General features: G+C 42.8%; 1 protein-coding gene across 3 annotated transcripts in view; it reads right to left on the bottom strand.

Moving 5' to 3' along the window:
• Positions 1 to 377: 377 nt before the first annotated feature.
• LANCL2 (LanC like glutathione S-transferase 2) overlaps positions 378 to 26,041 on the bottom strand; it is an 86,438-nt gene continuing 60,774 nt past the window's right edge. For all 3 annotated transcript variants that reach the window (XM_070358968.1, XM_070358967.1, XM_005904392.3), the window contains 3 exons: positions 7,946 to 8,122; positions 5,181 to 5,253; positions 378 to 2,781 (listed from right to left, as the gene is read on the bottom strand). In XM_070358968.1, coding sequence (XP_070215069.1) covers positions 2,666 to 2,781; positions 5,181 to 5,253; positions 7,946 to 8,122 — 366 coding nt within the window. In that variant the 3' untranslated portion in view covers positions 378 to 2,665. The remainder of the gene's footprint in view (positions 2,782 to 5,180; positions 5,254 to 7,945; positions 8,123 to 26,041) is intronic.

Here is a 26,041-nt window from a genome sequence, read left to right as displayed (position 1 = left end):
TTCCTCACTGGAAAATAGTAATGAGTACAGTGCCCACCCGCAGGCATGCAGTGACCCCCCCAGCCATGCCATAACCCACTCCCCCCAACCAGCCATGCCGTGATGCCGACACACTGTTGACTGTTCGGGGCAACTGTGGATGAAAAGGACTGTTACACATGCAAGCTCAAGACAGGCTTCTCTTAGTATTACCCAGGTTCTGGAGGGCCTCGGAGTCAAAAAAGAGAGCTATTATTCTAGTGAGCTATCTAGGACATCACAACACAAGCAGTTGCCACATGTTTTATGAGGAAGGCAACCTTCACAATGGTGACCAAGGCTCCCAACCATCGCTCTTGAAGGTAGAGAGAGGTGAGAACAGAGGAAGACTCCACAAGTGTCACAACAAAACCGTTTTTACTTAGTACGGAACTAGAGTACCCCACACACTTTTTGTGGACATCAACTTTTTCTCTTTCAAATTTTAAAATGGAATTGCGCACACACATTATTTTAAAAGCTTAGACGCATTTTGGAGAAAACGAACAAATCTAAGAAATCACTGAAATGCTCTGAAAACCAAATTCACACACTATCAGAACCACTACATCAGTTGTGGGTGTTCTCTTTCTTCGGGGAACTGGGAACTGGAGCCTGTGTCACCACCAGGAGTCACAGCCTGTGCTGTGTTAACACATGTAGCAGGTAAGCAGGCTTCCAAACAAGCCCTGTAAATAACATATCCTCCATTCACCTCACAAATGCTCTATCTTCCCTCAGTATGTTAGGCAGAAGCAAGTTGAACACACAGGCAAGATGCCCAGGTAATAAGGGTCACCCTCACTGCTTCTGGTCAGGAGAAGTGGCCAGAACCCGGGTTTCCATGAGCGGCTCCCTCTTGCTGAGTGGGGTGATTCCCGTGCTGCTGCTCTGGCCTCCCCTGGGAAATGAGCCAGCCTGGATGTAACTCCGTGCCCAGGCCTGGCGGGCTGCCACTGAGGTCTGGCTGAGATGGGAATGGTGCGTGTGGGCTGAGGTCAAGTGAGCTTTTCTTACAACAGCCCAACCCACTCCAGTCCTACCTGTGGGTCCTGGGAAACTGGGCTGCCTGAGAAGCACATGAGGAGACCCATGGAGCTGGTTAGAATATACAATCATGAGGATTTATACCTATGGAAGTCATCAAATTAACTTAAAAAAACAGTCATGACACAGAAATGAGTGTCAGAAAATGAAGAGACGCATGAGGCATCATTTAGAAACCAAAGGGCACATGTTAGGGTGTTAGCCCCACAAACAAGGCTTGGCATCCCAAGAACTGCGCACGTGCAAAGGAATCTCTGTTCTGTGTGAGCATTCTTCTTCCTCCTTTATGAAAGGAGTGGAAACCAGGGCTGACAAACACTTGACAACCCCTTGTAGACAAGGAGCAGATCATCAGAGATCTACCTTGTTTTGATCAGGCCTTGACCCATAAGTGAGAAGTCTGTAGAAAGTCTCAGACCATTCATACCACGACAACAAAATCCTTCTAAAGACAGATCTACATGGTAAAAATACCATGAGGGTATGCTAATCCAAGTCAATGCCCAGTTTTAAAACAAAAAACGTCAGACAGACAGTGTAATTTTCCTGGTTAGAACTGTTTCCCATATGCATAGACACAGACTAGTACTTTATGCTTAATACATTTCATCAAATGTGAGATTTCTATCACCTGAATAATAGACAAAAATAAGGACTAAATTCATCCCAAATTTGTACTTTGATAACTTACTAAATTTTGAAAAAGGTTTAAGTGGAGGGACATGGGGATTGTAGCCACTGAACTTACAGCACTAAGTTATAATGCTGAGAGAACTGAGGCTCAGTCTGTTTTAGTGACATACACTGAACCGAGGCGTGCCAGCCCTCAGCCGCTGCTACTTGATTTCGTGTGGCCATGGAAAAGCTCCCCCGAATGCCCCGGTATCACGGGTCCACTCCTCAGGGCACAGGCTGCCTTGGATTGAGGAGAGTCTAGAACTTCACACAACAAGCCTAAGAATGGGAGTCCCAACAGGGGACAATGCTGGAATGTGCCCCCTTTGGCTTCTTATAAACACTAAGAGCACAACACACAGAGAGTGCACGTTTGACTATCTAGTGGAAAGGCTCTCCACCCCCTACTTCAGCAATCCTGTTTTATTTTTTTCATTTTTGGAGTGGTCTTTCTCTCATGCTCATCTGAAAGGCACACGCAGAAAATGCTGGAAAGTTTTACCACTGGGACATCACTGTGGAGAATTCTGTTACATAAGAGACACCACCTGCCTATTTCCTTGTTTGTCAATACAGAAAACACCTCACTTAATAGTATATACAGAGAAGTGGCTGCCGTGTGCCCTCATGCACAGCCAGCTCGGGCTCATGGACAGAGAAGGGCTTCTGTTTAGAACAACCTACACCTACAGACAGCAAACACCAAGAGACATGCACACACGACAGAGGACTGGACACGAACAATTCATATTTTACACCAGCGAGGGGGCACTGTTACAGAATGCTGATGGGACGGTCTGTCACCACACTCTGACACAGGGGGTCTAGGAAGACGTCTGCTTCTCCTTCTCCCGCCTTCAGAATTCCCAGTTGGTTCTGTGTCAGGCACTCAGCAACCTGGTGGCTTCTGGTCCAGTCAAATCTCTTAGTAGTCTTTTTGAACCTTTGTATCCCTCTGTGAAGAGCTGAGTTCAAATGCTGGAAACCGTGATGCCTCTGGGGCCAGGATGTCAGAGAGGAAGTGAATAGTGCCAGCCATGCCTGCAACGAAAAATGTCATCCATCGTGAAAAAAACGGTGTGTGGTGGGGTCCCAAGCCAACTGACTTTTAATCACTGCCTTTACTGGGGCTGTAAGGATGTGGGGAAAGGTAGTGAGGACTTTAAAAATAACTTCACACACACAAATGGAAAATCCTTATATTAGCACACAGCAGGTTTTCTTCACTATCTTATTTTTAAATCTTGCATCTTGACACTTTATGGTGATTTCATAGAACTGCTAACAAAAAAGTTAACGGCATTGCTATTGTGATATTCCAACATGTAAACTTCCTATCAGAGTCGTTATGTTTTTATTTCAAATGTAAAGCTGCATTTTATATTTTCCTTAGGTTTTAAAAATACTACTTAGAACAAACTTGCTTGGTTAAAATCCCCACCACCAATCACTGCAGTAACTCAGCAGCCTACCCAAAGGATCCCTTGGTTGGAGGGAACTCCTGCACAAAGGGTTCCAAGAGCGAGGGGCCCTGCCAGCCTCGTGGCCTCCACACAGCCACTCACCATCTGACTAGAACCAAGTTATTGGTGTCTCTTGCCAGGCATTTGTCAGGCACAGGATCCAAAAGAATCTGAGAGCTTCCCAGCCTCTAGGCAGGGAACATGCAAAGATTTTCACCCACTGGGGCTTTGAATTTGCCATTTATAAACTTGAATTTATGAACCTGAATGAACTTCATTTATAGTTAAGGTTATATCTATTATTCTGTTATTTCTATACACACACACACACAGGTTATTCTGTTATATCTGATACAACTCATTTTTTATGACATGATGAAAATTTTTATCCTGAGAAACATTTTTTCATTATAAAATCTGTGAATACTAAAAAAGATCTTTTTTTGCAAAAGATAATGACAAATGCTCTAATTTTTGTTCACTTGTCTATTATATGATTAAAATATTATCAATAGCAGAAAACACGGCATATCACTACGGACAATTCAAAACATCAAAAAGATAATGAAGGGACACTACCAAAATTTTATACACATAAATTTGACCCCACAGGTGAAATGGAGCAATATCTTAAAAATGCAAACTAATAAAACTCACTGAATATGAAATAGATAACTTACAGCCTGGTAAACTATTAAATTGAGTTCATAAATTTAAGACTCTTGAAAAAGAAATCTTTAGGCTAGGAAGGTTTTGTGGAAGAATGTTACCAAACATTTAAACCAGAATTCTTCTACCAATTAGTATACAATCTATTACAGAAAACAGAGAAAATATCAATTAGTAGGCCAGTATGGCCCAGATAGCAAAACCAGACAGTGACAGTATAAAAATGGACAGCTACAGGCAAATATTCCTTATGACTATAAATGCAAAAACCATCAACAAAATATTAGCAAATACAATTCTGCAATACATAAAAAGCACTGTACACCATGGCCAAGTAAGGTTTATTCCAGAGATGCAAGATTGGCCTAATATTTGAAAGTGAACCAATGTGATTCACAGTGCTAGGAGGCTGAAGAGAAAAATCACATGACCTTATCAGCTTTGTACTTGACGAAACTTAACACCCATCTATTATTTGATTTTTTTATAAGTATTCATTTATTCCTTCTGGAATTTACTTTGGAATTACTATAAAATGTAGCCCTAAAGTAATTAAAAAGTTGCTGTCAATTTATCCCAACCCCATTTAACCTTTGCCCTTAGTTTCTGCAACTTATGTTAGAATATCTCAGTCTCTGCAGGTCTTCTGTTTGGTTTTCCTGAATTATATTCTATGCATTCTGCCTGCAGCAGACCCTCAATGTGTTTGCTGGTTTCTTTCACTGCTCTTGTTTTTCAGAATTTTCTTATTATTTTTCCAAGTACTAATAGTTTTATTACTAATACTTTTAAATTACTAGTATTATTTTTTTAGTTTATTTTTTATTTTATTTTTTTAAATTTTATTTTATTTTTAAACTTTACAAATTGTATTAGTTTTGCCAAATATCAAAATGAATCCGCCACAGGTATACATGTGTTCCCCATCCTGCTTCTTTATATGACTTAAATAATTAAATGTATCTAAATAACTAACCAAGTTTGCTGTGAATAGATTAATACTATATGCATAGTATTACAGGTAAAATGCAGAGGAAAAACTTATTATTTCTTCCATCACTAAGCAGCATATAGTCTATGCATATATACTTCACAAAAGATCTAAAAATACATGGCAAAAGTTCACAGGAGCACAAATAGGCAAGGTAAAGAGACTCAGTATAGTTTTCAGCAAGGAATAACTTTGCTCCTGGTATTTGCCAGCTCTGCACCGATCACTAAGTAAGATCAACTGTGATGGTGCACAGAGCCAGGAGGACCAAACACACACACCCAGAGACTTAAACCTGGAGTTTCCATCACTCTTACCTTCAAAGAGAGAATAGGGTCTGTCAGGAATTCGGCAGCCATGTGCTCCATATTCTAGACACCACTCTGCAAACTAGGAAGAAAGACATTTATTTTTAAGGGTGGGGTTTCACTTGGTGGAAATGGAACTAATAAGACACTGTAGTGAATTCACAAAGAATCAAAGGCCCAGATGCCCAGGCAACAGAGCGGCCAGCAGTGTGGGCCTGGAGGGACTTAGCGCCACCTCTTCTAAGGAGGTGAGACCTGGCAAGTCCTGTCACCTGTCTAGGCCTGTTTCTCATCCGTCAGGGAGGATTTACCCAGGAAGGTTGTTGGGAAGACTGAAGTAAAAAGCACACAATTCACAACCTTCTATCTCTTCCAGGCATTGCCTTCCGCCCTGGCAGGCACTCTGTGCAGACAAAAACCCCTGCATGCTGAGCACTGTTGCTGAATATGCAGCGTGCCCCCCTCTCCCCTCCTTTCCTCACTGAGCCCCTGGGCTTCCCACTGCCCACCCTATTCCTCTCGAAAACGCATCCCTTAGCTTTCTCAGCAACACTTCTGAGCTCTCTGACGCTTCCTTCTGAAACTTCTTCAACGGATTTTTGTGACATTATAATAAAACCCATGCTGCTTTCTACCCTCCAGGCCCTCACACACTTCTAGCTCTTTTGATGCACTATCTATCTGGTTTTCTTAGTCAGACATCAGGAAGATATTCATACATTTCTGTCTTCTCCACATTAAAAAAAATCCACCAAATTCTGTGGGCTCAACATCCTAAGTGTTTCTAAATCTCTCTTTAGTATCATAGCCAGTATCCTTGGTTTGTAACTCTACATTTCCGCTTTTTAAAAAATATTGAGTGAGTGAGTTGTTTGGCTGCATTGGGTCTTAGCTACAGCCCTGAGGTACACAAACTCTACAGCTGAGGTGCTCAGGCTCCAGAGCACACTGGCTCAGTAGCTGCAGCACGCCAGCTTAGTTGCTCTGAATGTGGGATATGGGATCTTAGTTTCCTGACCAGGGATCAAACCCACATCCTCTGAATTGGAAGGCAGATTCTTAGCCACTGGACCACCAGGGAAGCCCCAACATTTCCTGCATTAATTATTAAACAACAATTTGGAGAAACCATGGTGATCCTTCTGAGAGAGAAGACTGAACGTGAATCACAAACCCTCATGAAGCCCCTCCTGACAGATGAGGACTCACGTGGCTGGTGGGGAGACCCAGAGCTGCTGGGACCACAGGGCTTGGGCTCCTGCACCACTGGATCTAGGCTGGGGTCCAGGCCCTCTTAAGTGTGAGAGCTTTTAAGCACTCACAAGCTCCCAGTGAGTCTACAGTGTAACCAAGGTTGAGATCTACTGACTAGGGGAAGGACTAGCTTTCTTTGGCCTCTGCCCTTCTGACTTCATCCCTCACCCTGCACCCCCTAACACTGGGCACTTGGGGTGTCGGGCTCCCCTGTGCTGCACCTGCCTCCATGGTTCTGCAGGAGCTCTTCTCCTAAGGGAGAGACACCCCCTCTCCACGCCATGCTTTCCTGGCCCACCTGAAAAGCTCTACATCTTTAGAAAACTAGCCGTGCCTCCCTCCTTGTGAAGTCTTCCCCAATCCCCACAACTTCTTGCTCATCTGCCACTGACTGCTGTCACCCGAAGCTGCCCCTCATGTCTCTGCTCCGGCCAATGGAACGTCATGGCCCCAGGGTGCTCACCCCTCCAGCTCCCTCTGCGGGTAGCTCTGCTCCCATCCCCCAGCCCTGCAAAGCCTCCAGCTCTCCTCTGGGTCTCAGTTTACATGACACTCCTGGGCCAGCACCTGCCCTCGGTGCCCCCACAAGACCCTGTGTGCACGGCCTTTGTGAGTGTGGGCACCACGGCTCTATTTCACCTGGTTTAAGAAAAGCCTTCAGAATAGTAATAAATATAAAAAATAAGCCACTCTGAATGCCCCCATCCACCCATGGTCTTGTACATTTTGATGTATTTTCCTCCAATCTTTTTTCCAGTGTCTTCGTAACTATTTTGTGAAGTGTGTATAGCAAACGTTTACTGAGTCTTGCTTTGTGCATTCATTTTCAAACACCTGAAAGCGTCTTTGTTAGTCTCCACTTGGGGCCAGGCACTGTCCCGGCTCATGGTTGAGGGAATGGCACAGGAAGAGCAAGCGGAGCACCCCGCAGTGAGCAGCAGCTCCATCACCAGGGTCGAGACCTCAGAGGTCCCCTCCACCAGGAGGATTTCAGGGGAGCCCCAGGCCTGCTGTGCCCCACGAGAGCACGGGACGGGGGGGGGGGGGAAGCAGCAGTGTGGAGCACACGGCAAGGCTTGAGGAAGCATGCGAGGGCTGAGGCACACGGGCCCTCCAGCGTGGGGCGTGGGTTCTGTGCATGGAGCAGTGTGAACCACTGGAGGACTTTAAGCAGGGGCACTGACTGATGATCTGCCCATTATCACAATTGATTTTTCTTGGAACAAATTTAGGAGGCGGATAGTATTTTTCCAGTTGAGGCTTAAAGAAGGGACGTCCTAAAGTCACGAGGCTAATAAATGCACAGGAAGGCACACTTAACAGGTTGTGGGACTGAGGAGGGCATTTCCACTCCCCAGTCCCACTGCACAGAGAGGACCCCTGAGGCAGAGGGCCAGCAGGGACACGGCTGTGTAGAAGAAACTGCAAAGCTGGGCGAAGCATGTCTGAAACCAGAGAGCTGTTTTGGGCTTTGTGTGCTCTGGAGGGCTCAAAAGCTGTCTGGATAGACATGCTCTTACCTTGCAAGCTCGGTAGAGGTACTTTTTATCCTGTGTGATGTGGTAAAGGGAAAGGAAGGAGTAGCCATTCCCAGCAGTCCCGTGGCAGATCCCATAGCCCTTCCGCAGCAGACCTCGCTGCCAAATCACGTCGCTGCACTCCACTGCATCCTTCAGGTACTTCTCCTCCTTAAAAACCTGAGAGATGGAAAACAAAGCAGTGCTAAACTAGTGTCTTAAGTAACAAACAGCACATCTCCCCTTTCTGCTGAGAAAACGTCTTGCCCTTAGGAAACCTGAAGTGACCCGAGGTGAACTGAGCCCAGTAGCAGCAGCATCGTACCAGGCAGCCTGTAGTTCCCCCCGTCTCCCCCTGCCCCAAGTGGCTTAGGAAAGTCCCAAGACACTCCTCTCCCCCGCCCTCCTTCCAGTGCGCAGTGTTTCAAAAGCAGTTCAAAGGTTAAAAAATTATGAGGAAACTGACAAGATCTCTTGGTACGATGGTCTGGCATACACAAACTGTTTTGCACTTCCTGGGACTTACAGGCTGCAGCTCTGAAACTCCTACTCGTGTAGAAGGCAGTGGAAGATTCCACACGGCCCTGCCATCCACATCAAGAACATTCCATACCTTAGGTCAGCCATATACCCAATGCACCCGACAAGCTGTCATATAAATTGTCACAAAGAAACCTGCACAGAGCATCTTCAGCCCCTCAGCGGAGGAAGCACCATCTCCACGTGGTGGTTTCCAGTGACAGAGACAAACACACTCGGGAGAGATGACCCCGGCAGGGCAGGAGGAGGCTTTCACCACTCCGACTCCCCTTCACTCTGCTCTTTCTCCTCACACTGCATTTGTTTTCCTTCCCAGTCCTCTCCTCAGAATCTGTTATTTTATTAATAGCAATCTCTGCTGCTGCGCTCATTCCATTCTAGTGTAAACAAGTTTTAGACCATGGGTTTGAGGCAAAAGGTCACTGGAGAAGAGTTTCCTTGGGCGGCCAAAAGGATCCTCCCTGTGACCTCTTGGGTATCCAACTGAGGAGGCTCTGAGGAGCAGGAGAAACAGTGCCTGAAAGGGGATCAGCATCTGGGGGTCTGGCTGCTCGCCATTCAAAAGCCAATAAGCAGGCCAGGTTGGTGGGAAGAAAATTTGCTTTATTTCAGATGCTGGCAACGGGGGTGGGGGGAGGTGGCGGACATATTTCCAAAGACTGACTCCCCCCCCAACACCACCACCAAGCAGGAGGTGACAGCTTTTACAGAGTGGGGTGGGGGGAGGTTACATGCAGAAACAGCACAGTCATCTCTAACAGTCATCTTCACTGGTCATCAGTGGTCTGACCGGCATCATCTTGTTTGTTACAGGTACAGTTAATCTTCAGTCCTGCGGTACACTTGTTCCCATTTCTTTGAAGTCAATTCTCAGAATTGTGGCAGCTCAAGTCCTGGATACAGTCTGGTCATCATGTAGTTAACTTCTGAAAGGTTGCTAAACCATGAAAGACGCAGGGATTCTTGGCCTCCGGAGGAGAAGAATTCGATCCAGGGCAGAAATGAGGTCTGATTGCTCAGAGCTTTTGTGTAATAAAGTGAAAGTGAAGTCGGTCAGTCGGGTCTGACTCTTTGTGACCCCAAGGACTGTAGCCTACCAGGCTCCTCCGTCCATGGGATTTTCCAGGCAAGAATACTGGAGTGGGTTGCCATTTCCTTCTCCAGGAGATCTTCCCAACCCAGGGATAGAACCTGGGTCTCCTGCTTTACCACCTGAGCCACCAGGGAAGAACTGGTGTAATAAAGTTTTATTGAAGTATAAAAAAGGTAGAGAAAGCTTCTGACAGACATCAGAAGGGGGCAGAAAGAGTGCCCCCTCACTAGTGTTAGCAAGGGAGTAATATACTTTTTAATTAGTTATTACAATGAATCAAGAATATCTGGAGATTGTAAAGATCTTACTAGACCCACTCCCATAATTTACACTTTTAAGATAAAAGGATTAGCCAAAAGGTTTTCAGGAAGGAGAAACTGTCCCCAAGCAGGATATACTGTTGTCAATACAGAGTTCAGTTCAGTTCAGTTCAGTCGTTCAGTCATGTCCAACTCTTTGCAACCCCATGAATCACAGCACGCCAGGCCTCCCTGTCCATCACCAACTCCCGGAGTTCACTCAAATTCAGGTCCATCGAGTCGGTGATGCCATCCAGCAATCTCATCTTCTGTCGTCCCCCTCTCCTCCTGCCCCCAATCCCTCCTAGCATCAGGGTCTTTTCCAATGAGTCAACTCTTCGCATGAGGTGGCCAAAGTATTGCAGTTTCAGCTTTAGCATCAGTCCTTCCAATGAACACCCAGGATGATCTCCTTTAGGATGGACTGGTTGGACCTCCTTGCAGTCCAAGGGACTCTCAAAAGTCTTCTCCAACACCACAGTTCAAAAGCATCAATTCTTCGGCGCTCAGCCTTCTTCACAGTCCAACTCTCACATCCATACATGACCACAGGAAAAACCATAGCCTTGACTAGATAGACCTTTGTTGGCAAAGTAATGTCTCTGCTTTTGAATATGCTATCTAGGTTGGTCATAGCTTTCCTTCCAAGGAGTAAGCGTCTTTTAATTTCATGTCTGCAATCATCATCTGCAGTGATTTTGGAGCCCCAAAAAATAAAGTCTGACACTGTTTCACCATCTATTTCCCATGAAGTGATGGGACCAGATGCCATGATCTTAGAATGTTTAAGCCAACTTTTTCACTCTCCTCTTTACCTTTCATCAAGAGGCTTTTTAGTTTCTGCCATAAGGTGGTGTCATCTGCATATCTGCAGTTATTGATATTTCTCCTGGCAATCTTGATTCCAGCTTGTGCTTCTTCCAGCCCAGCGTTTCTCATGATGTACTCTGCATATAAGTTAAATAAGCAGGGTGACAATATACAGCCTTGACGTACTCCTTTTCCTATTTGTAACTAGTCTGTTGTTCCATGTCCAGTTCTAACTGTTGCTTCCTGACCTGCATACGCGTTTCTAAAGAGGCACGTCAGGTCATGTGGTATTTCTATCTCTTTCAGAATTTTCCACAGTTTATTGTGATCCAACAGTCAAAGGCTTTGGCATAGTCAATAACGCAGAAATAGAAGTTTTTCTGGAATTCTCTTGCTTTTTCGATGATCCAGAGGATGTTGGCAATTTGATCTCTGGTTCCTGTATTTATATATAGATATATATCTATATATGTAATATATAGATATTTTGTATATATATAAAATATTGCTTTGCTATAACTATTGCCATATACTGTTGCTATATATTGCTATATACTGTTGCTTTGTGAAGCTAACAGTGACACTGTAAATCAACTATGTTGATGTTCAGTAGCCAAGTCATGTCTGACTCTCTGCAACCCCATGAACTGCAGCATGCCAGGCTTTCCTGTCCTTTGCTATCTCCCAGAGTTTGCTCAAACTCACATCCATTAAGTCAGTGATGCCATCCAACCATCTTATACTCTGTCGCCCCCTTCTCTGCTTGCCCTCATTCTTTCCCAGCATCAGGGACTTTTCCAGCAGAACTGGCTCTTCACATCAGGTGGCCAAAGTACTGGAGCTTCAGCTTCAGCATCAGTCCTTCCAATGAATATTCCGAGTTGATTTCCTTTAGGATTGACTGGTTGGATCTCTGAAGTCTAAGGGAGTCTCCCAAGAGTCTTCTCCAACACCACAGTTCAAAATCATGAACTGTTCAGCACTCAGCCTGCTTTATGGTCCAACTCTCATATCCACACATGACTACTGGAAAAAACATAGCTTTTGACTACACATATGTCAGTAAGGTGGCTCAAACAGTAAAGCATCTGCCTACAATGTGGGAGACCTGGGTTCAATCCCTGGGTTGGGAAGATCTTCTGGAGAAGGAAATGGTAACCTACTCCAGTACTCTTGCCTGGAAAATCCCATGGACAGAGGAGCATGGTAGGCTCCTACAGTCCATGGGGTCACAAAGAGGACACGACTGAGTGACTTTACTCACTCACTCACTCAATTTGTCAATAAAGTGATGTTTCTGCTTTTAAATATGTTGTGTAGGTTTGTCATAGCTTTTCTTCCATGGAGCAAGTGTCTTGCATGGCTGCAGTCACTGCAGTGATTCTGGAGCCCAAGAAAATAAAGTCTGTCATTATTTCCATTGTTTCCCCATTTATTTGCCAAGAAGTGATGAGACCGGATGCCATGATCTTGGTTGTTTTTTTTTTTTTTTTGAATGCTGAGTTTTAAGACAGCTTTTTCACTCTCCTCTTTCACTTTCATCAAGAAGTTCTTTAGTTCCTCTTCACTTTCTGCCATTATAATGGTATCATCTGCATATCTGAGTTTATTGATATTTCTCCCGGCAATCTTGATTCCAGCCTGAGCTTCATCCAGCCTGGCATTACACATGACGTACTCTACATATAAATTACATAAGCAGGGTGACAAAGGAGCCTTGATGTACTCCTTTCCCAATTTGGAACCAGTCTGTTGTTCCATGTTCGGTTATAATTGTTGCTTCTTTACCTGCATACAGGTTTCCCAGGAGGCAGATAAGGTAGTCTGGTATTCCCATCTCTATACTAATGCATATATATGGAATTTAGAAAGATGGTAATGACAACCCTGTATGTGAGATAGCAAAAGAGACACAGATGTATAGAACAGTCTTTTGGATTCTGTGGGAGAGGAAGGTGGGGGATGATTTGGGAGAATGGCATTAAAACATGTATAATATTATATAAGAAACGAATAGCCAGTCCAGGTTCGATGCAGGACACAGGAAGCTTGGGGCTGGTGCACTGGGATGATACAGAGGGATGGTATGGGGAAGGAGGTGGGAGGGGGGGTTCAGGATGGGGAACACGTGTACACCTGTGGCGGATGCATGTTGATGTATGGCAAAACCAATACAATAAAGTAAAAAAGAAAGAAAGAATTGTCCACAGTTTGTTGTGATCCACACGGTCAAAGGCTTTAGCGTAGTCAACAAAGCAGATCTTTTTTGGAATATCCTTGCTTTTTCTATGATCCAGCAGATGTTGGCAATTAGTTCTGGTTCCTCTGCCTTTTCTAAGTTCAGCTTGTACATCTTAAAAGTTCTCAATTCATGTACTCCTGAAGCCTAGCTTGGAAGAGTTTGAGGATTACCTTATAGCATATGAAATGAGTGCAACTGTACAGTAATTTTAACATTCTTTGGCCTTGCCTTTCATTGGGATTGGAATAAAAACTGACCTTTTCTAGTCCTGTGGCCACTGCTGAGTTTTCCAAATTTGCTGGCATATTGAGTGCAGTACTTTCACAGCATCATATTTTAGGATCTGAAATAGCTCAGGTGGAATTCCATCACCTCCACCAGCTTTGTTCGAAGTAATGCTCCTAAGACCCACTTGCCTTCGCACTCCAGGATGTCTGGCTATAGGTGAGTGATCACAGGATCATGGTTATCTGCATCATTAAGATCTTTTTTGTGTAGTTCTTCTGCATATTCTTGCCACCTCTTCTTAATCTCTTCTGCTTCTGTTAGGTCCTTATTGTTTCTTTATTCCTTTATTGTGCCCACCTTTGCATGAAATGTTCCCTTGGAATCTCTGATTTCTTGAAGAGATCTCTAGTCTTTCCCATTCTATTGTTTTCCTCTATTTCATTGCAATGATCACTCAGGAAGGCTTTCTTATCTCTCCTTGCTATTCTTTAGAACTCTGCATTCAGTTGGGTGTATCTTTTCCTTTCTCCTTTGCCTTTTGCTTTTCTTCTTTTCTCAGCTATTTGCAAGGCCTCCTCATACAACCACTTTGTCTTGCTGTTATATTTCTTTTCTTGGGGATAGTTTTGGTCACTACCTCCTGTACAACACTATGAACCTCCATCCATAGTTCTTCAGGCATTCTGTCTACCAGAACTAATCCCTTGAATCTATTCATCACCTACACTGCACACTCATAAGGGATTTGATTTAGGTCATACCTGAATGGCCTCATGGTTTCCCATACTTTCTTGTATTTTGCAATAAGGAGCAGATGGTCTGATGCATAGTTAGCTCCAGGTCTTGTTTTTGCAGACTGTGTAGAGCTTCTCCATCTTTGGGTGCAAAGAATATAATCAATCTGATTTTAGTACTGATGATGTCCACATGTAAAGTCATCTCTTGTATTGTTGGAAGAGCGAGTTTGCTATGACCAGTGTGTTCTCTTGGCATAACTGTGAGCTTTTGCCTTGCTTCATTTTATACTCCAAGGCCACATCTGCCTGTTACTCCAGGCTATCTTTTGACTTCCAACTTTTGCATTCCAGTCCCCTATGATGAAAAGGACATCTTTTTTTTTTTTTTGGTGTTAGTTCTAGAAGGCCTTGTAGGTCTTCAGAGAATCATTCCAAGTTCAGCTTCTTCAGCATTAGTGGTTGGGGCACAGACTTGGATTACTGTGATGTTGAATGGTTTGCCTTGGAAATGAACCGAGTTCATTCTGTTGTTTTTGAGATTACACCCAAGGACTGCATCTTCTGTTGAATATGATGGCTACTCCATTTCTTCTAAGGGATTCTCACCCACAGTAGTAGATACAACGGTCATTTGAATCAAATTTGGTCACTCCCGTCCATTTTAGTTCACTGATTCCTAAAATGTCAAGTTCACTCTTGCCATCTCTGGTTTGACCACATCCAACTTATCTTGATTCACGACCTAACATTCCAGGTTCCTATGCAATATTGTTGCTTACACATCTTACTTTACTTTCACCACCAGACACATCCACAACCAGGTGTCATTTCTGCTTTGGCTCACCCTCTTCAATCTTTGTGGAGCTATTTCTCTGCTCTTGCCCTGTAGTATACTGGACACCTACTGACCTAGGAGGATCATCTTTCAGTGTCATATCTTTTTGCCTTTTCATGCTATTCAACTATACTCCAATTAAAAAAAAAAAAGAGAGAGTGAACAGAAGGTGCCAGTGGTTCCAGAGCCCACTGAGATCACACTCTTTCATGTCTAATCCTCTGAAGAGTGACTCTAACTCTTTGGAGCCACTGGGCTGGAACATACTCTCTCCCTCCCTCAGACCTGGTCACTGAGTCCTTGCTCCTCTCTCTCCTCTGTAGAACCCTGCTGTGGACTTCAAGGTATGAAATAAATTTCAGAGTTTTTTAATCTTGTGAACTTTTCCATTGAGCTATAACATTCTGATATTACTCCCTTTTCCAAGGGAAAATGGGTTGACTTTTTTCTTTTATGGTTTAATACATGACTATAGGGAACAGCTTGTGGGGTGCAAATCATTATGTCTTATTGCCATCAGATCAGATCAGATCAGTCGCTCAGTCATGTCCTATTCTTTGCGATCCCATGAATCACAGCACACCAGGCCTCCCTGTCCATCACCAACTCCCGGAGTTCACCCAGACTCATGTCCATCGAGTCAGTGATGCCACCCAGCCATCGCATCCTCTGTCGTCCCCTTCTCCTTTTGCCCCCAATCCCTCCCAGCATCACAGACTTCCAATGAGTCAACTCTTCACATGAGGTGGCCAAAGTACTGGAGTTTCAGCTTTAGCATCATTCCTTCCAAAGAAATCCCAGGGCTGATCTCCTTTAGAATGGACTGGTTGGATCTGCTTGCAGTCCAAGGGACTGTCAAGAGTCTCCTCCAACACCACAGTTCAAAAGCATCAATTCTTCAGTGCTCAGCCTTCTTCACAGTCTAACTCTCACATCCATACATGACCACAGGAAAAACCACAGCCTTCACTAGACGAAACTTTGTTGGCAAAGTAATGTCTCTGCTTTTGAATATGCTATCTAGGTTGGTCATAACTTTCCTTCCAAGGAGTAAGAGTCTTTTAATTTCATGGCTGCAGTCACCATCTGTAGTGATTTTGCAGCCCAGAAAAATAAAGTCTGACACTGTTTCCCCATCTATTTCCCACGAAGTGATGGGACCGGATGCCATGATCTTTGTTTTCTGAATGATGAGCTTTAAGCCAACTTTTTCACTCTTTACTTTCACTTTCATCAAGAGGCTTTTTAGATCCTCTTCACTTTCTGCCATAAGGGTGGTGTCATCTGCATATCTGAGGCTATTGATATTTCTCCCAGCAATCTTGATTCCAGCTTGTGTTTCTTCCAGTCCAGTATTTCTCATGATGCACTCGGCATATAAGTTAAATAAACAGGGTGACAATATACAGCCTTGACGTACTCCTTTTCCTATTTGGAACCAGTCTGTTGTTCCATGTCCAGTTCTAACTGTTGCTTCCTGACTTGCATACAAATTTCTCAAGAGGCAGGTCAGGTGGTCTGGTATTCCCATCTCTTTCAGAATTGTCCACAGTTTATTGTGATCCACACAGTCAAAGGCTTTGGCATAGTCAATAAAGCAGAAATAGATGCTTTTCTGGAACTCTCTTGCTTTTTCCATGATCCAGTGGATGTTGGCAGTTTGATCTCTGGTTCCTCTGCCTTTTCTAAAACCAGCTTGAACATCAGGAAGTTCACGGTTCACATATTGCTGAAGCCTGGCTTGGAGAATTTTGAGCATTACTTTACTAGCGTGTGAGATGAATGCAAGTGTTTATCATTCCCTCATAAACACTGAATAACAATATCCGCTCCAAGGAAATGAAGGCTTTTTCCCTTTCTTCTTAAAGCTTTCATCTTTTTATCATATATTTCCTTTATCTTCTTCAAAATTGTTTCAACTATTAAAATTAAAGCCTTTAAGGAAAATACGAGAAAAGGAAAAAATATGAGCTCATATTCAGTGAAGCTGGATTGGTGACAGGGTTTCGACTTGCCAAGAAACACACGACACAAAGTTAATAAAACTACTTAAGTTTTTTTTTTTAATTCTCACAAGCAGAAGTGAAGTTTCAGGTGATTCCTTTACTAAGACCTCTTCCAGAAATAATACTTACTTTATTAACTTACAGTATTTCACTAGTTAATTTAAAAAATAATTCCTAAGAGGCATTCTCCTTGTAAGTCTTGGAGAGATGGAATCCCATAACAACAACAACAAAAGCAACTTCAGTTTTTTTCTTTTTTTTTTTTAACATCTTCCACTTAGCAGCCAATTTGATGGGGTGGAAGAATTGAGTTTTCCTAAGTATAGAGCAGTATTCATCTCCATCACTGCTTTTGCTTATTGTTGTGCATGCTCAGTTGTTAATTCATGTCTGACTCTTTGCAACCCCATGGACAGTAGCCCACTAGGTTCCTCTGTCCATGGGATTCTTCAGGCAAGAATACTGGAGTGGGTTGCTATTTCCTCCTCCAGGGATCTTCCTGACCCAGGGATAGAACCCACATCTCCTGAATTTGCAGACAGATTCTTTACCACTGAGTCTTATTGTTAGGCATTCTTAAAGTGGTAGGAAATTTCTGGATCAGTTATTACAAAATCCCTGTTCTCTGAAGTTTTTGGAATAATAAAGAAATGTCCGCAGAATTGATTTAAATGTTCATGATAAGGAGAGCATTCCTCCCAAATCACGACAAGATGCAGAAGGAAGACTGAAGCACCACCCAGAGCGATGGCTTCAGATTTTGCCCATGAAAATTACCATTGTTGGAACAACCAGAAAATAACCAAAATATTCACCTACATTAGGAAAAGGTCCCTGGTATGTAACGTAGATGAACCAGTACTCCCAAAATGTCAAGCTCACCTTGAAATCTATAAAGCACTTTGGTACAAAATACCCACACACTAGTGCCACAGGAATATGAAACAGTAGGAATTCTACTGTTAAATTTTATTGGTTCATTTGGATGTCAATTTTATTGGTTCATTTGGATGTCATCATCATTACAGAGAACTGCAAGAAATTTCCTTAAATCAGGAAAAAGATACAAAATCTCTGTTACCATAAATACCACAACAATCAACAAACTGAAGGCTGTTTGCCAGACATGCATTCCTTGCACGAATCACCTCTTTGACAATGGACCACCCTCTCCTAAGTAATCTGCTGAATAAGCCAAAGCCAGATCAAAGGAGTTCCAGCTGGTGCATTCAAGTGTGTGGTTCCAGGCAGAACAACCTGGTGCCTGTATGGTGCTAAGTACCTGAGGCAGGGCCTGAGGTACGAGACATTTAGCAACATGTTGGGATCCAAAAGTATACGCTACAACTAAAATATACTGTCCTTTATTTTCCATTAAAAAAAAAATGAAGGTGAAATAAAGACAAATGATAAGTAACAACTGATAATCAATGTGTTGTTACCAAACTGACTATAAGAAATGCTAAAGGAAGCTCTTCAGCTTGAAGGAAAGATCTGGATCTTCAAGAAGGAATGAAGAGCACTCTAAAGAGCAAATACACAAATAAATATGAAAGACCATCTTCTTTGTCTTAATTTCTTTAAAATATTACTTAAAAAGCAAAAATTATAAAACTAAATTATATCACTGTTTTTTTTTTTTTCTGAGAACTACATTTCCCAGCATCCCTCATCAGCAGGATTCTGATTTAGACTCAGAATGGGAGGCATTCAATGTGATTCAGAAGCAGAAAATAGAAAGTAGAAGTCATTACTGCACCTGCAGATTTTTGGACAATCACATGAACTTCAGAAACAGTAGACATGAGCTTTTGCCAGGGTCTTCTCAGACCACCCCCTGAAGATGATATATTTTATGGCGATGAGCAGCATAGATCACCCATGGCCATTTTAAGGGTCGCTATACTTTCTTATTTCCTGAATGTTAGTTTAACATTTGTTGATTTATACATCTGACAGATGTAATAAAGATATACAGAACTGCAGTCAAGAGAACTTGGCCCTTACTTCTTTCTTCTTTTTTATGTGAAATGTACAATGTTAATTCTAAGGAGACTGTGAAAAGTTAAGGATGTACATTGCAATTTCTATATTGAAATATTAAAGACGTATATTTAGCAACCACTAAAAAATGAGTGGCGAGTGGCCAAGAAGTGCTACCCCACGTCCAAGGTCAGGAGCAGCGGCTGCGCTTTGCTGGACCAGCCGTGAGGAGATACCCCACGTCCAAGGTCAGGACCAGTGGCCGTGAGGAGATACCCCACGTCCAAGGTTAGGACCAGTGGCCGTGAGGAGATACCCCATGTCCAAGATCAGGAGCAGCGGCTGCGCTTGGCTGGACCGGCCGAGAGGAGATATCCCACGTTTGGGGTCAGAGAAACCCCAGTAGGATGGTAGGCACTGGAGCAGCTGTGAGGAGATACCCTACGTCCATGGGCAAAGGAGAAGCACCAGCAAGGTGGTAGGAGAGGCGAATTCACACTTAGAATCAAACCCCGTTCCCGCCAGAGACGCTCAGAGGGCTCAAACAAACCTTGTGTGCACCAGGACCCAGGGGCCCCACAGAGACTGAGACAGAACAGTGTTTGAGCCTGTCCTGTGGAGGTACAAGTCAGTGGTGGACTGTCACAGGGACAGGGGCTCAGGTGCAGTAGACCTGGGTATGGCTAAGCCCTCTTGGAGGAGGTCGCCATTAACCCCACCACAGAGCTGCCAGAACTTACACAGAACTGGAAAATAGACTCTTGGAGGGCACAAACAGAACTTTGTGCACCAGGACCCAGGAGAAAGGAGCAGTGACCCCATAAGAGACTGACCCAGACTTGCCTGTGAGTATCCAGGAATTTCCAGTGGAGGCGTGGGTTGGTGCTGGCCTGCTGCAGGGTTGGGAGCACTGAGTGTAGCAGTACATGCATAGGATCTTTTGAAGGAGGTCACCATTACCTTCATTACCTCCACCATAGTTTGAAAGTGAAGTCTCTCAGTCATGTCCGACTCTTTGCGACGCCATGGACTGTAGCCTACCAGGCTCCTCCGTCCATGGGATTTTCCAGGCAAGAATACTAGAGTGGGTTGCCATTTCCTTCTCCAGGAGATCTTCCCGACCCAGGGATTAAACCTGGGTCTCCTACATCTCCTACACCACAGAAGTCATTCCACCATAGTTTGGCCCTAGATAAATAGCAGGGAGGGAACACAGCTCCAGCCATCAATGAAAAACTGGATTAAAGATTTACTGAGAATGGCCCCACTACTCAGAATAAGACCCAGTTTCCCCCTCAGTCAGTCTCTCCCATCAGGAACCTTCCGTAAGCCTCTTATCCTTCTCCATCAGATGGCAGACAGACTGAAAACCACAATCACAGAAAACCAACCAATCTAATCACATGGACCACAGCCTTGTCTAACTCAATGAAACTATTACCATGCTGTGTAGGGTCACCCAAGACAGACAGGTCATGGTGGAGAGTTCTGACAAAATGTGGTTCACTGGAGAAGGGAATGGCAAACCACTTCAGTATTCTTGCCTTGAGAACCCCACAAACAGTATGAAAAGGCCAAAAGATAGTACACTGAAAGATGAACTCCCCAGGTCAGTAGGTGCCCAATATGCTACTGGAGATCAGTGGAGAAATAACTCCAGAAAGAATGAAGAAACAGAGCCAAAGCAAAAACAACACCCAGTTGTGAATGTGACTGATGATGGAAACAAGGTCCGATGCTGTAGAGTAATATTGCATAGGAACCTGGAATGTTAGGTCCATGAATCAAGGCAAATTCAGTTCAGTTCAGTCGCTCAGTCGTGTCCAACTCCTTGCGACCCCACGAATCACAGCATGCCAGGCCTCCCCATCCATCATCATCTCCCGGAGTTCACTCAAACTCACGTCCATCAAGTTGGTGATGCCATCCAGCCATCTCATCCTCTGTTGTCCCCTTTTCCTCCTGCCCCCAATCTCTCCCAGCATCAGAGTCTTTTCCAATGAGTCAACTCTTCGCATGAGGTGGCCAAAGTACTGGAGTTTCAGCTTTAGCCTCATTCCTTCCAAAGAACACCCAGGGCTTATCTCCTTTAGAATGGAGACTGGGAGTGGTCAAACAGGAGATGGCAAGAGTGTGAACATTGCCATTTTAGGAATCAATGAATTAAGATGGACTGGAATGGGTGAATTCAACTCAGATGATCATTATATCTACTACTGTGGGCAAGAATCCCTTAGAAGGGATTCTTCATCATAGTCAACAAGAGTTCAAAATGCAGTACTTGGATGCAATCTCAAAAACAACAGAATGATCTCTGTTCATTTCCAAGGCAAACCATTCAATATCATGGTAATCCAAGTTTATGGCCTGACCAGTAATGCTGAAGAAGCTGAAGTTGAATGGTTCTATGAAGACATACAAGACCTTCTAGAGCTAACATCAAAAAAGATGTCTTTTTCATTATAGGGGACTGGAATGGAAAAGTAGGAAGTCAAGAAACACCTAGAGTAAAAGGCAAATTTTGCCTTGGAGAACAGAATGAAGCAGGGCAAAGGCTAACACAGTTTTGCCAAGAGAACACACTGGTCATAGCAAACAGCCTCTTCCAACAACACAAGAGAAGATCTACACATGGACATCACTAGATGGTCAACACCAAATCAGATTGATTATATTCTTTGCAGCCAAAAATGGAGGAGCTCTATACAGTCAGCAAAAATAAGACCAGAAGCTGACCGGCTCAGATCATGAATTCCTTATTGCCAAATTCAGACTGAAATTGAAGAAAGGAGGGAAAACCACTAGACCATTCAGGTATGACCTAAATCAAATCACTAACGATACACAGTGGAAGTAAGAAATTGAATTAAGGGACTAGATCTGATAGACGGAGTGACTGATGAACTATGGATGGAGGTTCATGACATTGTACAGGAGACAGGGATCAAGATCATCCCCAAGAAAAAGAAATGCAAAAAAGCAAAAAGGCTGTCTGAGGAGGACTTAGAAATAGCTGTAAAAAGAAGAGAAGCAAAAAGCAAAGGAGAAAAGGAAAGATACACCCATTTGAAAGCAGAGTTCCAAAGAATAACAAGGAGAGATAAGAAAGCTTTCCTCAGTGATCTGTGCAAAGAAATAGAGGAAAACAATAGAATGGGAAATACCAGCGAAAATTATACAGAGTGAAGTAAGCCAGAAAGAAAAACACCAATACAGTATACTAATGCATATATATGGAATTTAGAAAGATGGTAACAATAACCCTGTATACGAGACAGCAAAAGAGACACTGATGTACAGAACAGTCTTTTGGACTCTGTGGGAGAGGGAGAGGGTGGGATGATTTGGGAGAATGGCATTGAAACATATATAATATCATACATGAAACGAGTCGCCAGTCCAGGTTCGATGCATGATACTGGATGCTTGGGGCTGGTGCACTGGGACGACCCGGAGGGATGGTACGGGGAGGGAGGAGGGAGGAGGGTTCAGGATGGGGAACACATGTATACCTGTGGCGGATTCACGTTGATATATGGCAAAACCAATGCAATATTGTAAAGTTAAAAAATAAAAAAATAAAAATAAAAGGTAGAATCTTAAAAAAAAAAAGAAAATTAGAGATACCAGGGAATATTTCATGAAAAGATGGGCTCGATAAAGGACAGAAACAGTATGGATCTAACAAAAGCAGAAGATATTACAAAGAGGTGGCAAGAATACACAGAAGAACTATACAAAAAAGAGCTTCACAACCCAGATAATCACGATGGTGTGATCACTCACCTAGAGCCAGACATCCTGGAATGTGAAGTCAAGTGGGCCTTAGGAAGCATCATTACGAACAAAGCTAGTGGAGGTGACAGGATTCCAGATGAGCTATTTCAAATCCTAAAAGATGATGTTGTGAAAGTGCTGCACTCAACATGCCAGCAAATTTGGAAAACTCAGCAGTGGCCATAGGACTGGAAAAGGTCAGTTTTCATTTCAATCCCAAAGAAAGGCAATGCCAAAGAATGCTCAAACTACCACACAATTGCACTCATCTCACACGCTAGTAAAGTAATGCTCAAAATTCTCCAAGCCAGGCTTCAGCAATTCATGAACCATGAACTTCCAGTTGTTCAAGCTGGTTTTAGAAAAGGCAGAGGAACAGAGATCAAACTGCCAACATCTGCTGGATAATCAAAAAAGCAAGAGAGTTTCAGAAAAACATCTACTTCTGCTTCATTGACTATGAGAAAGCCTTCGACTGTGTGGATCACCACAAGCTGTGGAAAATTCTGAAAGAGATGGGAATACCAGATGACCTGACCTATCCCTTGAGAAACCTGTATGCAAGTCAGGAAGCAAGAGTTAGAACTGGACATGGAACAACAGACTGGTTCCAAATAGGAAAAGGAGTACGTCAAGGCTGTATATTGTCACCCTGCTTATTTAACTTATACGCAGAGTACATCATAAGAAACACTGGGCTGGATGAAGCACAAGCTGGAATCAAGATTGCTGGGAGAAATATCAATAGCCTCAGATATGCAGATGACACCACTCTTATGCCAGAAAGTGAAGAAGAACTGAAGAGCCTGTTGATGAAAGGTAAAGAGGAGAATGAAAAAGTTGGCTTAAAGCTCAACATTCAGAAAACGAAGATCATGGCATCTGGTCCCTTCTTCATGGCAAATAGATGAAGAAACAGTCACAGATTTTATTTTTTGGGCTCCAAAATCACTGTAGATGTTGACTGCAACCATGAAATTAAAAGACGCTTACTCCTTGGAAGGAAAGTTATGACCAACCTAGTCAGCATATTAAAAAGCAGAGACATTACTTTGCCAACAAAGGTCTGTCTAGTCAAGGCTATGGTTTTTCCAGTAGTCATGTATGGATGTGAGAGTTGGACTATAAAGAAAGCTGAGCACCAAAGAATTGATGCTTTTGAACTGTGGTGTTGGAGAAGACTCTTGAGAGTCCCTTGGACTGCAAGGAGATCCAACCAGTACATCCTAAAGGAAATCAGTTCTGAATATTCACTGGAAGGACTGATGCTGAAGCTGAAACTCCAATTCTTTGGCCACGTGATGAGAAGAACTGGCTCATTTGAAAAGACCTGATTGATTGATGCTGGGAAAGACTGAAGAGGGAGGAGAAGGGGACGACAGAAGATGAGACGGTTGGATGGTATCACTGACTCAATGAACATGAGTTTGAGTAAACTTGGGAGTTGGTGATGGACAGGGAGGCCTGGTGTGCTGCAGTCCATGAGTTGCAAAGAGCCAGACATGACTGAGCGACTGAACTGAACTGAAAAAAATGTGCAAACAGATACAATTTAAGAGTCAACAGAGACATTAAAATGGAATTCCTGAAAAAATCCAATTAATCTCTCCTACTTCCCTAAAAGGGAAGGAAAAAAAAAAAAAGTAGGGGAAAAAAAGTCCCAATATGTAGCCAATAGAAACCATAAGGAAAAATGGTAGAGCTAAATCCCAGCCATGTAAATATTATTAAACTAAACTTCCAAATTAAAGGCTGAGATTGTTAAAACTGCATTGCTAGACGAGGCCCAACTATGAAGTGATACACTTTAAATATAAAAACATCAAAAACTATAAAACATTGCTGACCTAATAGAAAGAAAATAAAAACAGCGGAAACCATATTTGTGGATAGGAACACTCAATATTGATATCAAATCACCAAAACTAATCTATAAATTGACTGCAATCTCAGTCATAATCCCAATAGGCCTCTTTTGCAGAAGTTGACAAACTGATTTCTAAATTTTATACTGGAATGCAAAGGATCTAGGATATTTAAAACAGTTTTGCAAAAGAAAAACAAAGCTGAAGTCTTAAATTACCTGAGTTTAAAGCGTAAAGCTAGAGTAACCCAAACAAGATGGTATTACGATGACAGATAAAGAGGCCAAAATAACAGAATAGCAAGCTCAGATATAAACCTATGCTTACTGGGTAATCGATCTTTGAATTAGTGCCTCTATAGGTTCCAAATCAATTGGGGAAATAAGTCTTTGCAACAAACAATGTGGGAACAATCAAATATTCCTACAGTGAGAAAATGAGCCTCAGTCCTTCACACAGTATATAAAACTTAATTTGAGACAATTCTAAATATAAAATCTAAATCCATGAAGCATGTAGGAGAATACTGTCTGTATAACCTGGGAATGAGTAAAATTTCTTAGACAAAATTCAGAAAGTAACTGCCATTAAAAAAAATAAAACAAAACACTGATACGGTAGACTTCACCAGAATTTAAAACTTGATTCTTTAAAAGATACCATACAGAATATTAAATTAGGCTGACTACAGACTGAGAGAAATTATTTCTAAAACATATCTGCAAAAGGGCTTATAACTAGAACATAGGAAGAATTTTTATAACTTAATAATAAAAAGATAAAAAAATAAAACAATGTGGGAAAAAGATATGAACAGACACTTAACAAAAATATACAGTTAACCCTTGAACAATATGGGGGCTGGGGTACCAGCCCCCACCTAGTTGAAAATCCCTGTGTAACTTTACAGCGGGCCCTACCTGTATGCCATTCTGTATCCTCATTCAACCCATCGTGGACTGTGTTGTACCACAGTACTGTGTTTATTGAAAAAGATTCAAATATAAGTGGCCCCACAAAGCTCAAACCTGTGTTGCTAAAGGTTCAACTGTACGAACAACCCATAAGCACAAGCAAAATTGCTCGATTTAATTAATCATCAGGAAAACATAAATCAAGACCAGAATGAAATACCCACCAGAAATGAAGATAACTTCCAACACCAAGAGTTGGCAGCGATGTGCAGCAGCTGGAATTCTCTTACACTGCTGACTGAACGTAAAAGTGGTACATCCCTTTAAGAAGAGGCCTAGCAGTGTCTTAGAAACTAAACAAGTCACCTTCCGATCCAGCAATTCCACTCCTAGTTATCACCCCCAAAGAAATGCAAACATGTGTCTACAAAAAGGCCTGTACACATGTTCACTATAGCTTATTCACAGTAGTAAAATAACCAGAAAAAACTGAAAGACAAAGGGATAAATTAATATGTCAATACGATGCTTCATATCAGGAAGGTACCAGAATCTTGAGGAAGAAGGAAAGAAAGTATAGTTTGAAAATAATCTCTCCAGGTGATTCTGACAAACACCACCTAGAAGAAAGACATTCCATGTTAGAAATAATCAACTAACAAATGAGTTTTAGAGAATAATTTATATGAAAACATTTTCTCATGAAACGTGAAGGTCAAGAGTTGACCATCAAGATGCATTTCTAACAGTTCTATTGTGGAAATTACAGA

Source organism: Bos mutus, chromosome 22 (assembly GCF_027580195.1).
Source record: "Bos mutus isolate GX-2022 chromosome 22, NWIPB_WYAK_1.1, whole genome shotgun sequence".
NCBI classification, from domain to species: Eukaryota; Metazoa; Chordata; class Mammalia; order Artiodactyla; family Bovidae; genus Bos; species Bos mutus.
The sequence above is the reverse complement of the archived record's forward strand: the minus strand, read 5'-3'. Positions and strand labels throughout refer to the sequence as shown.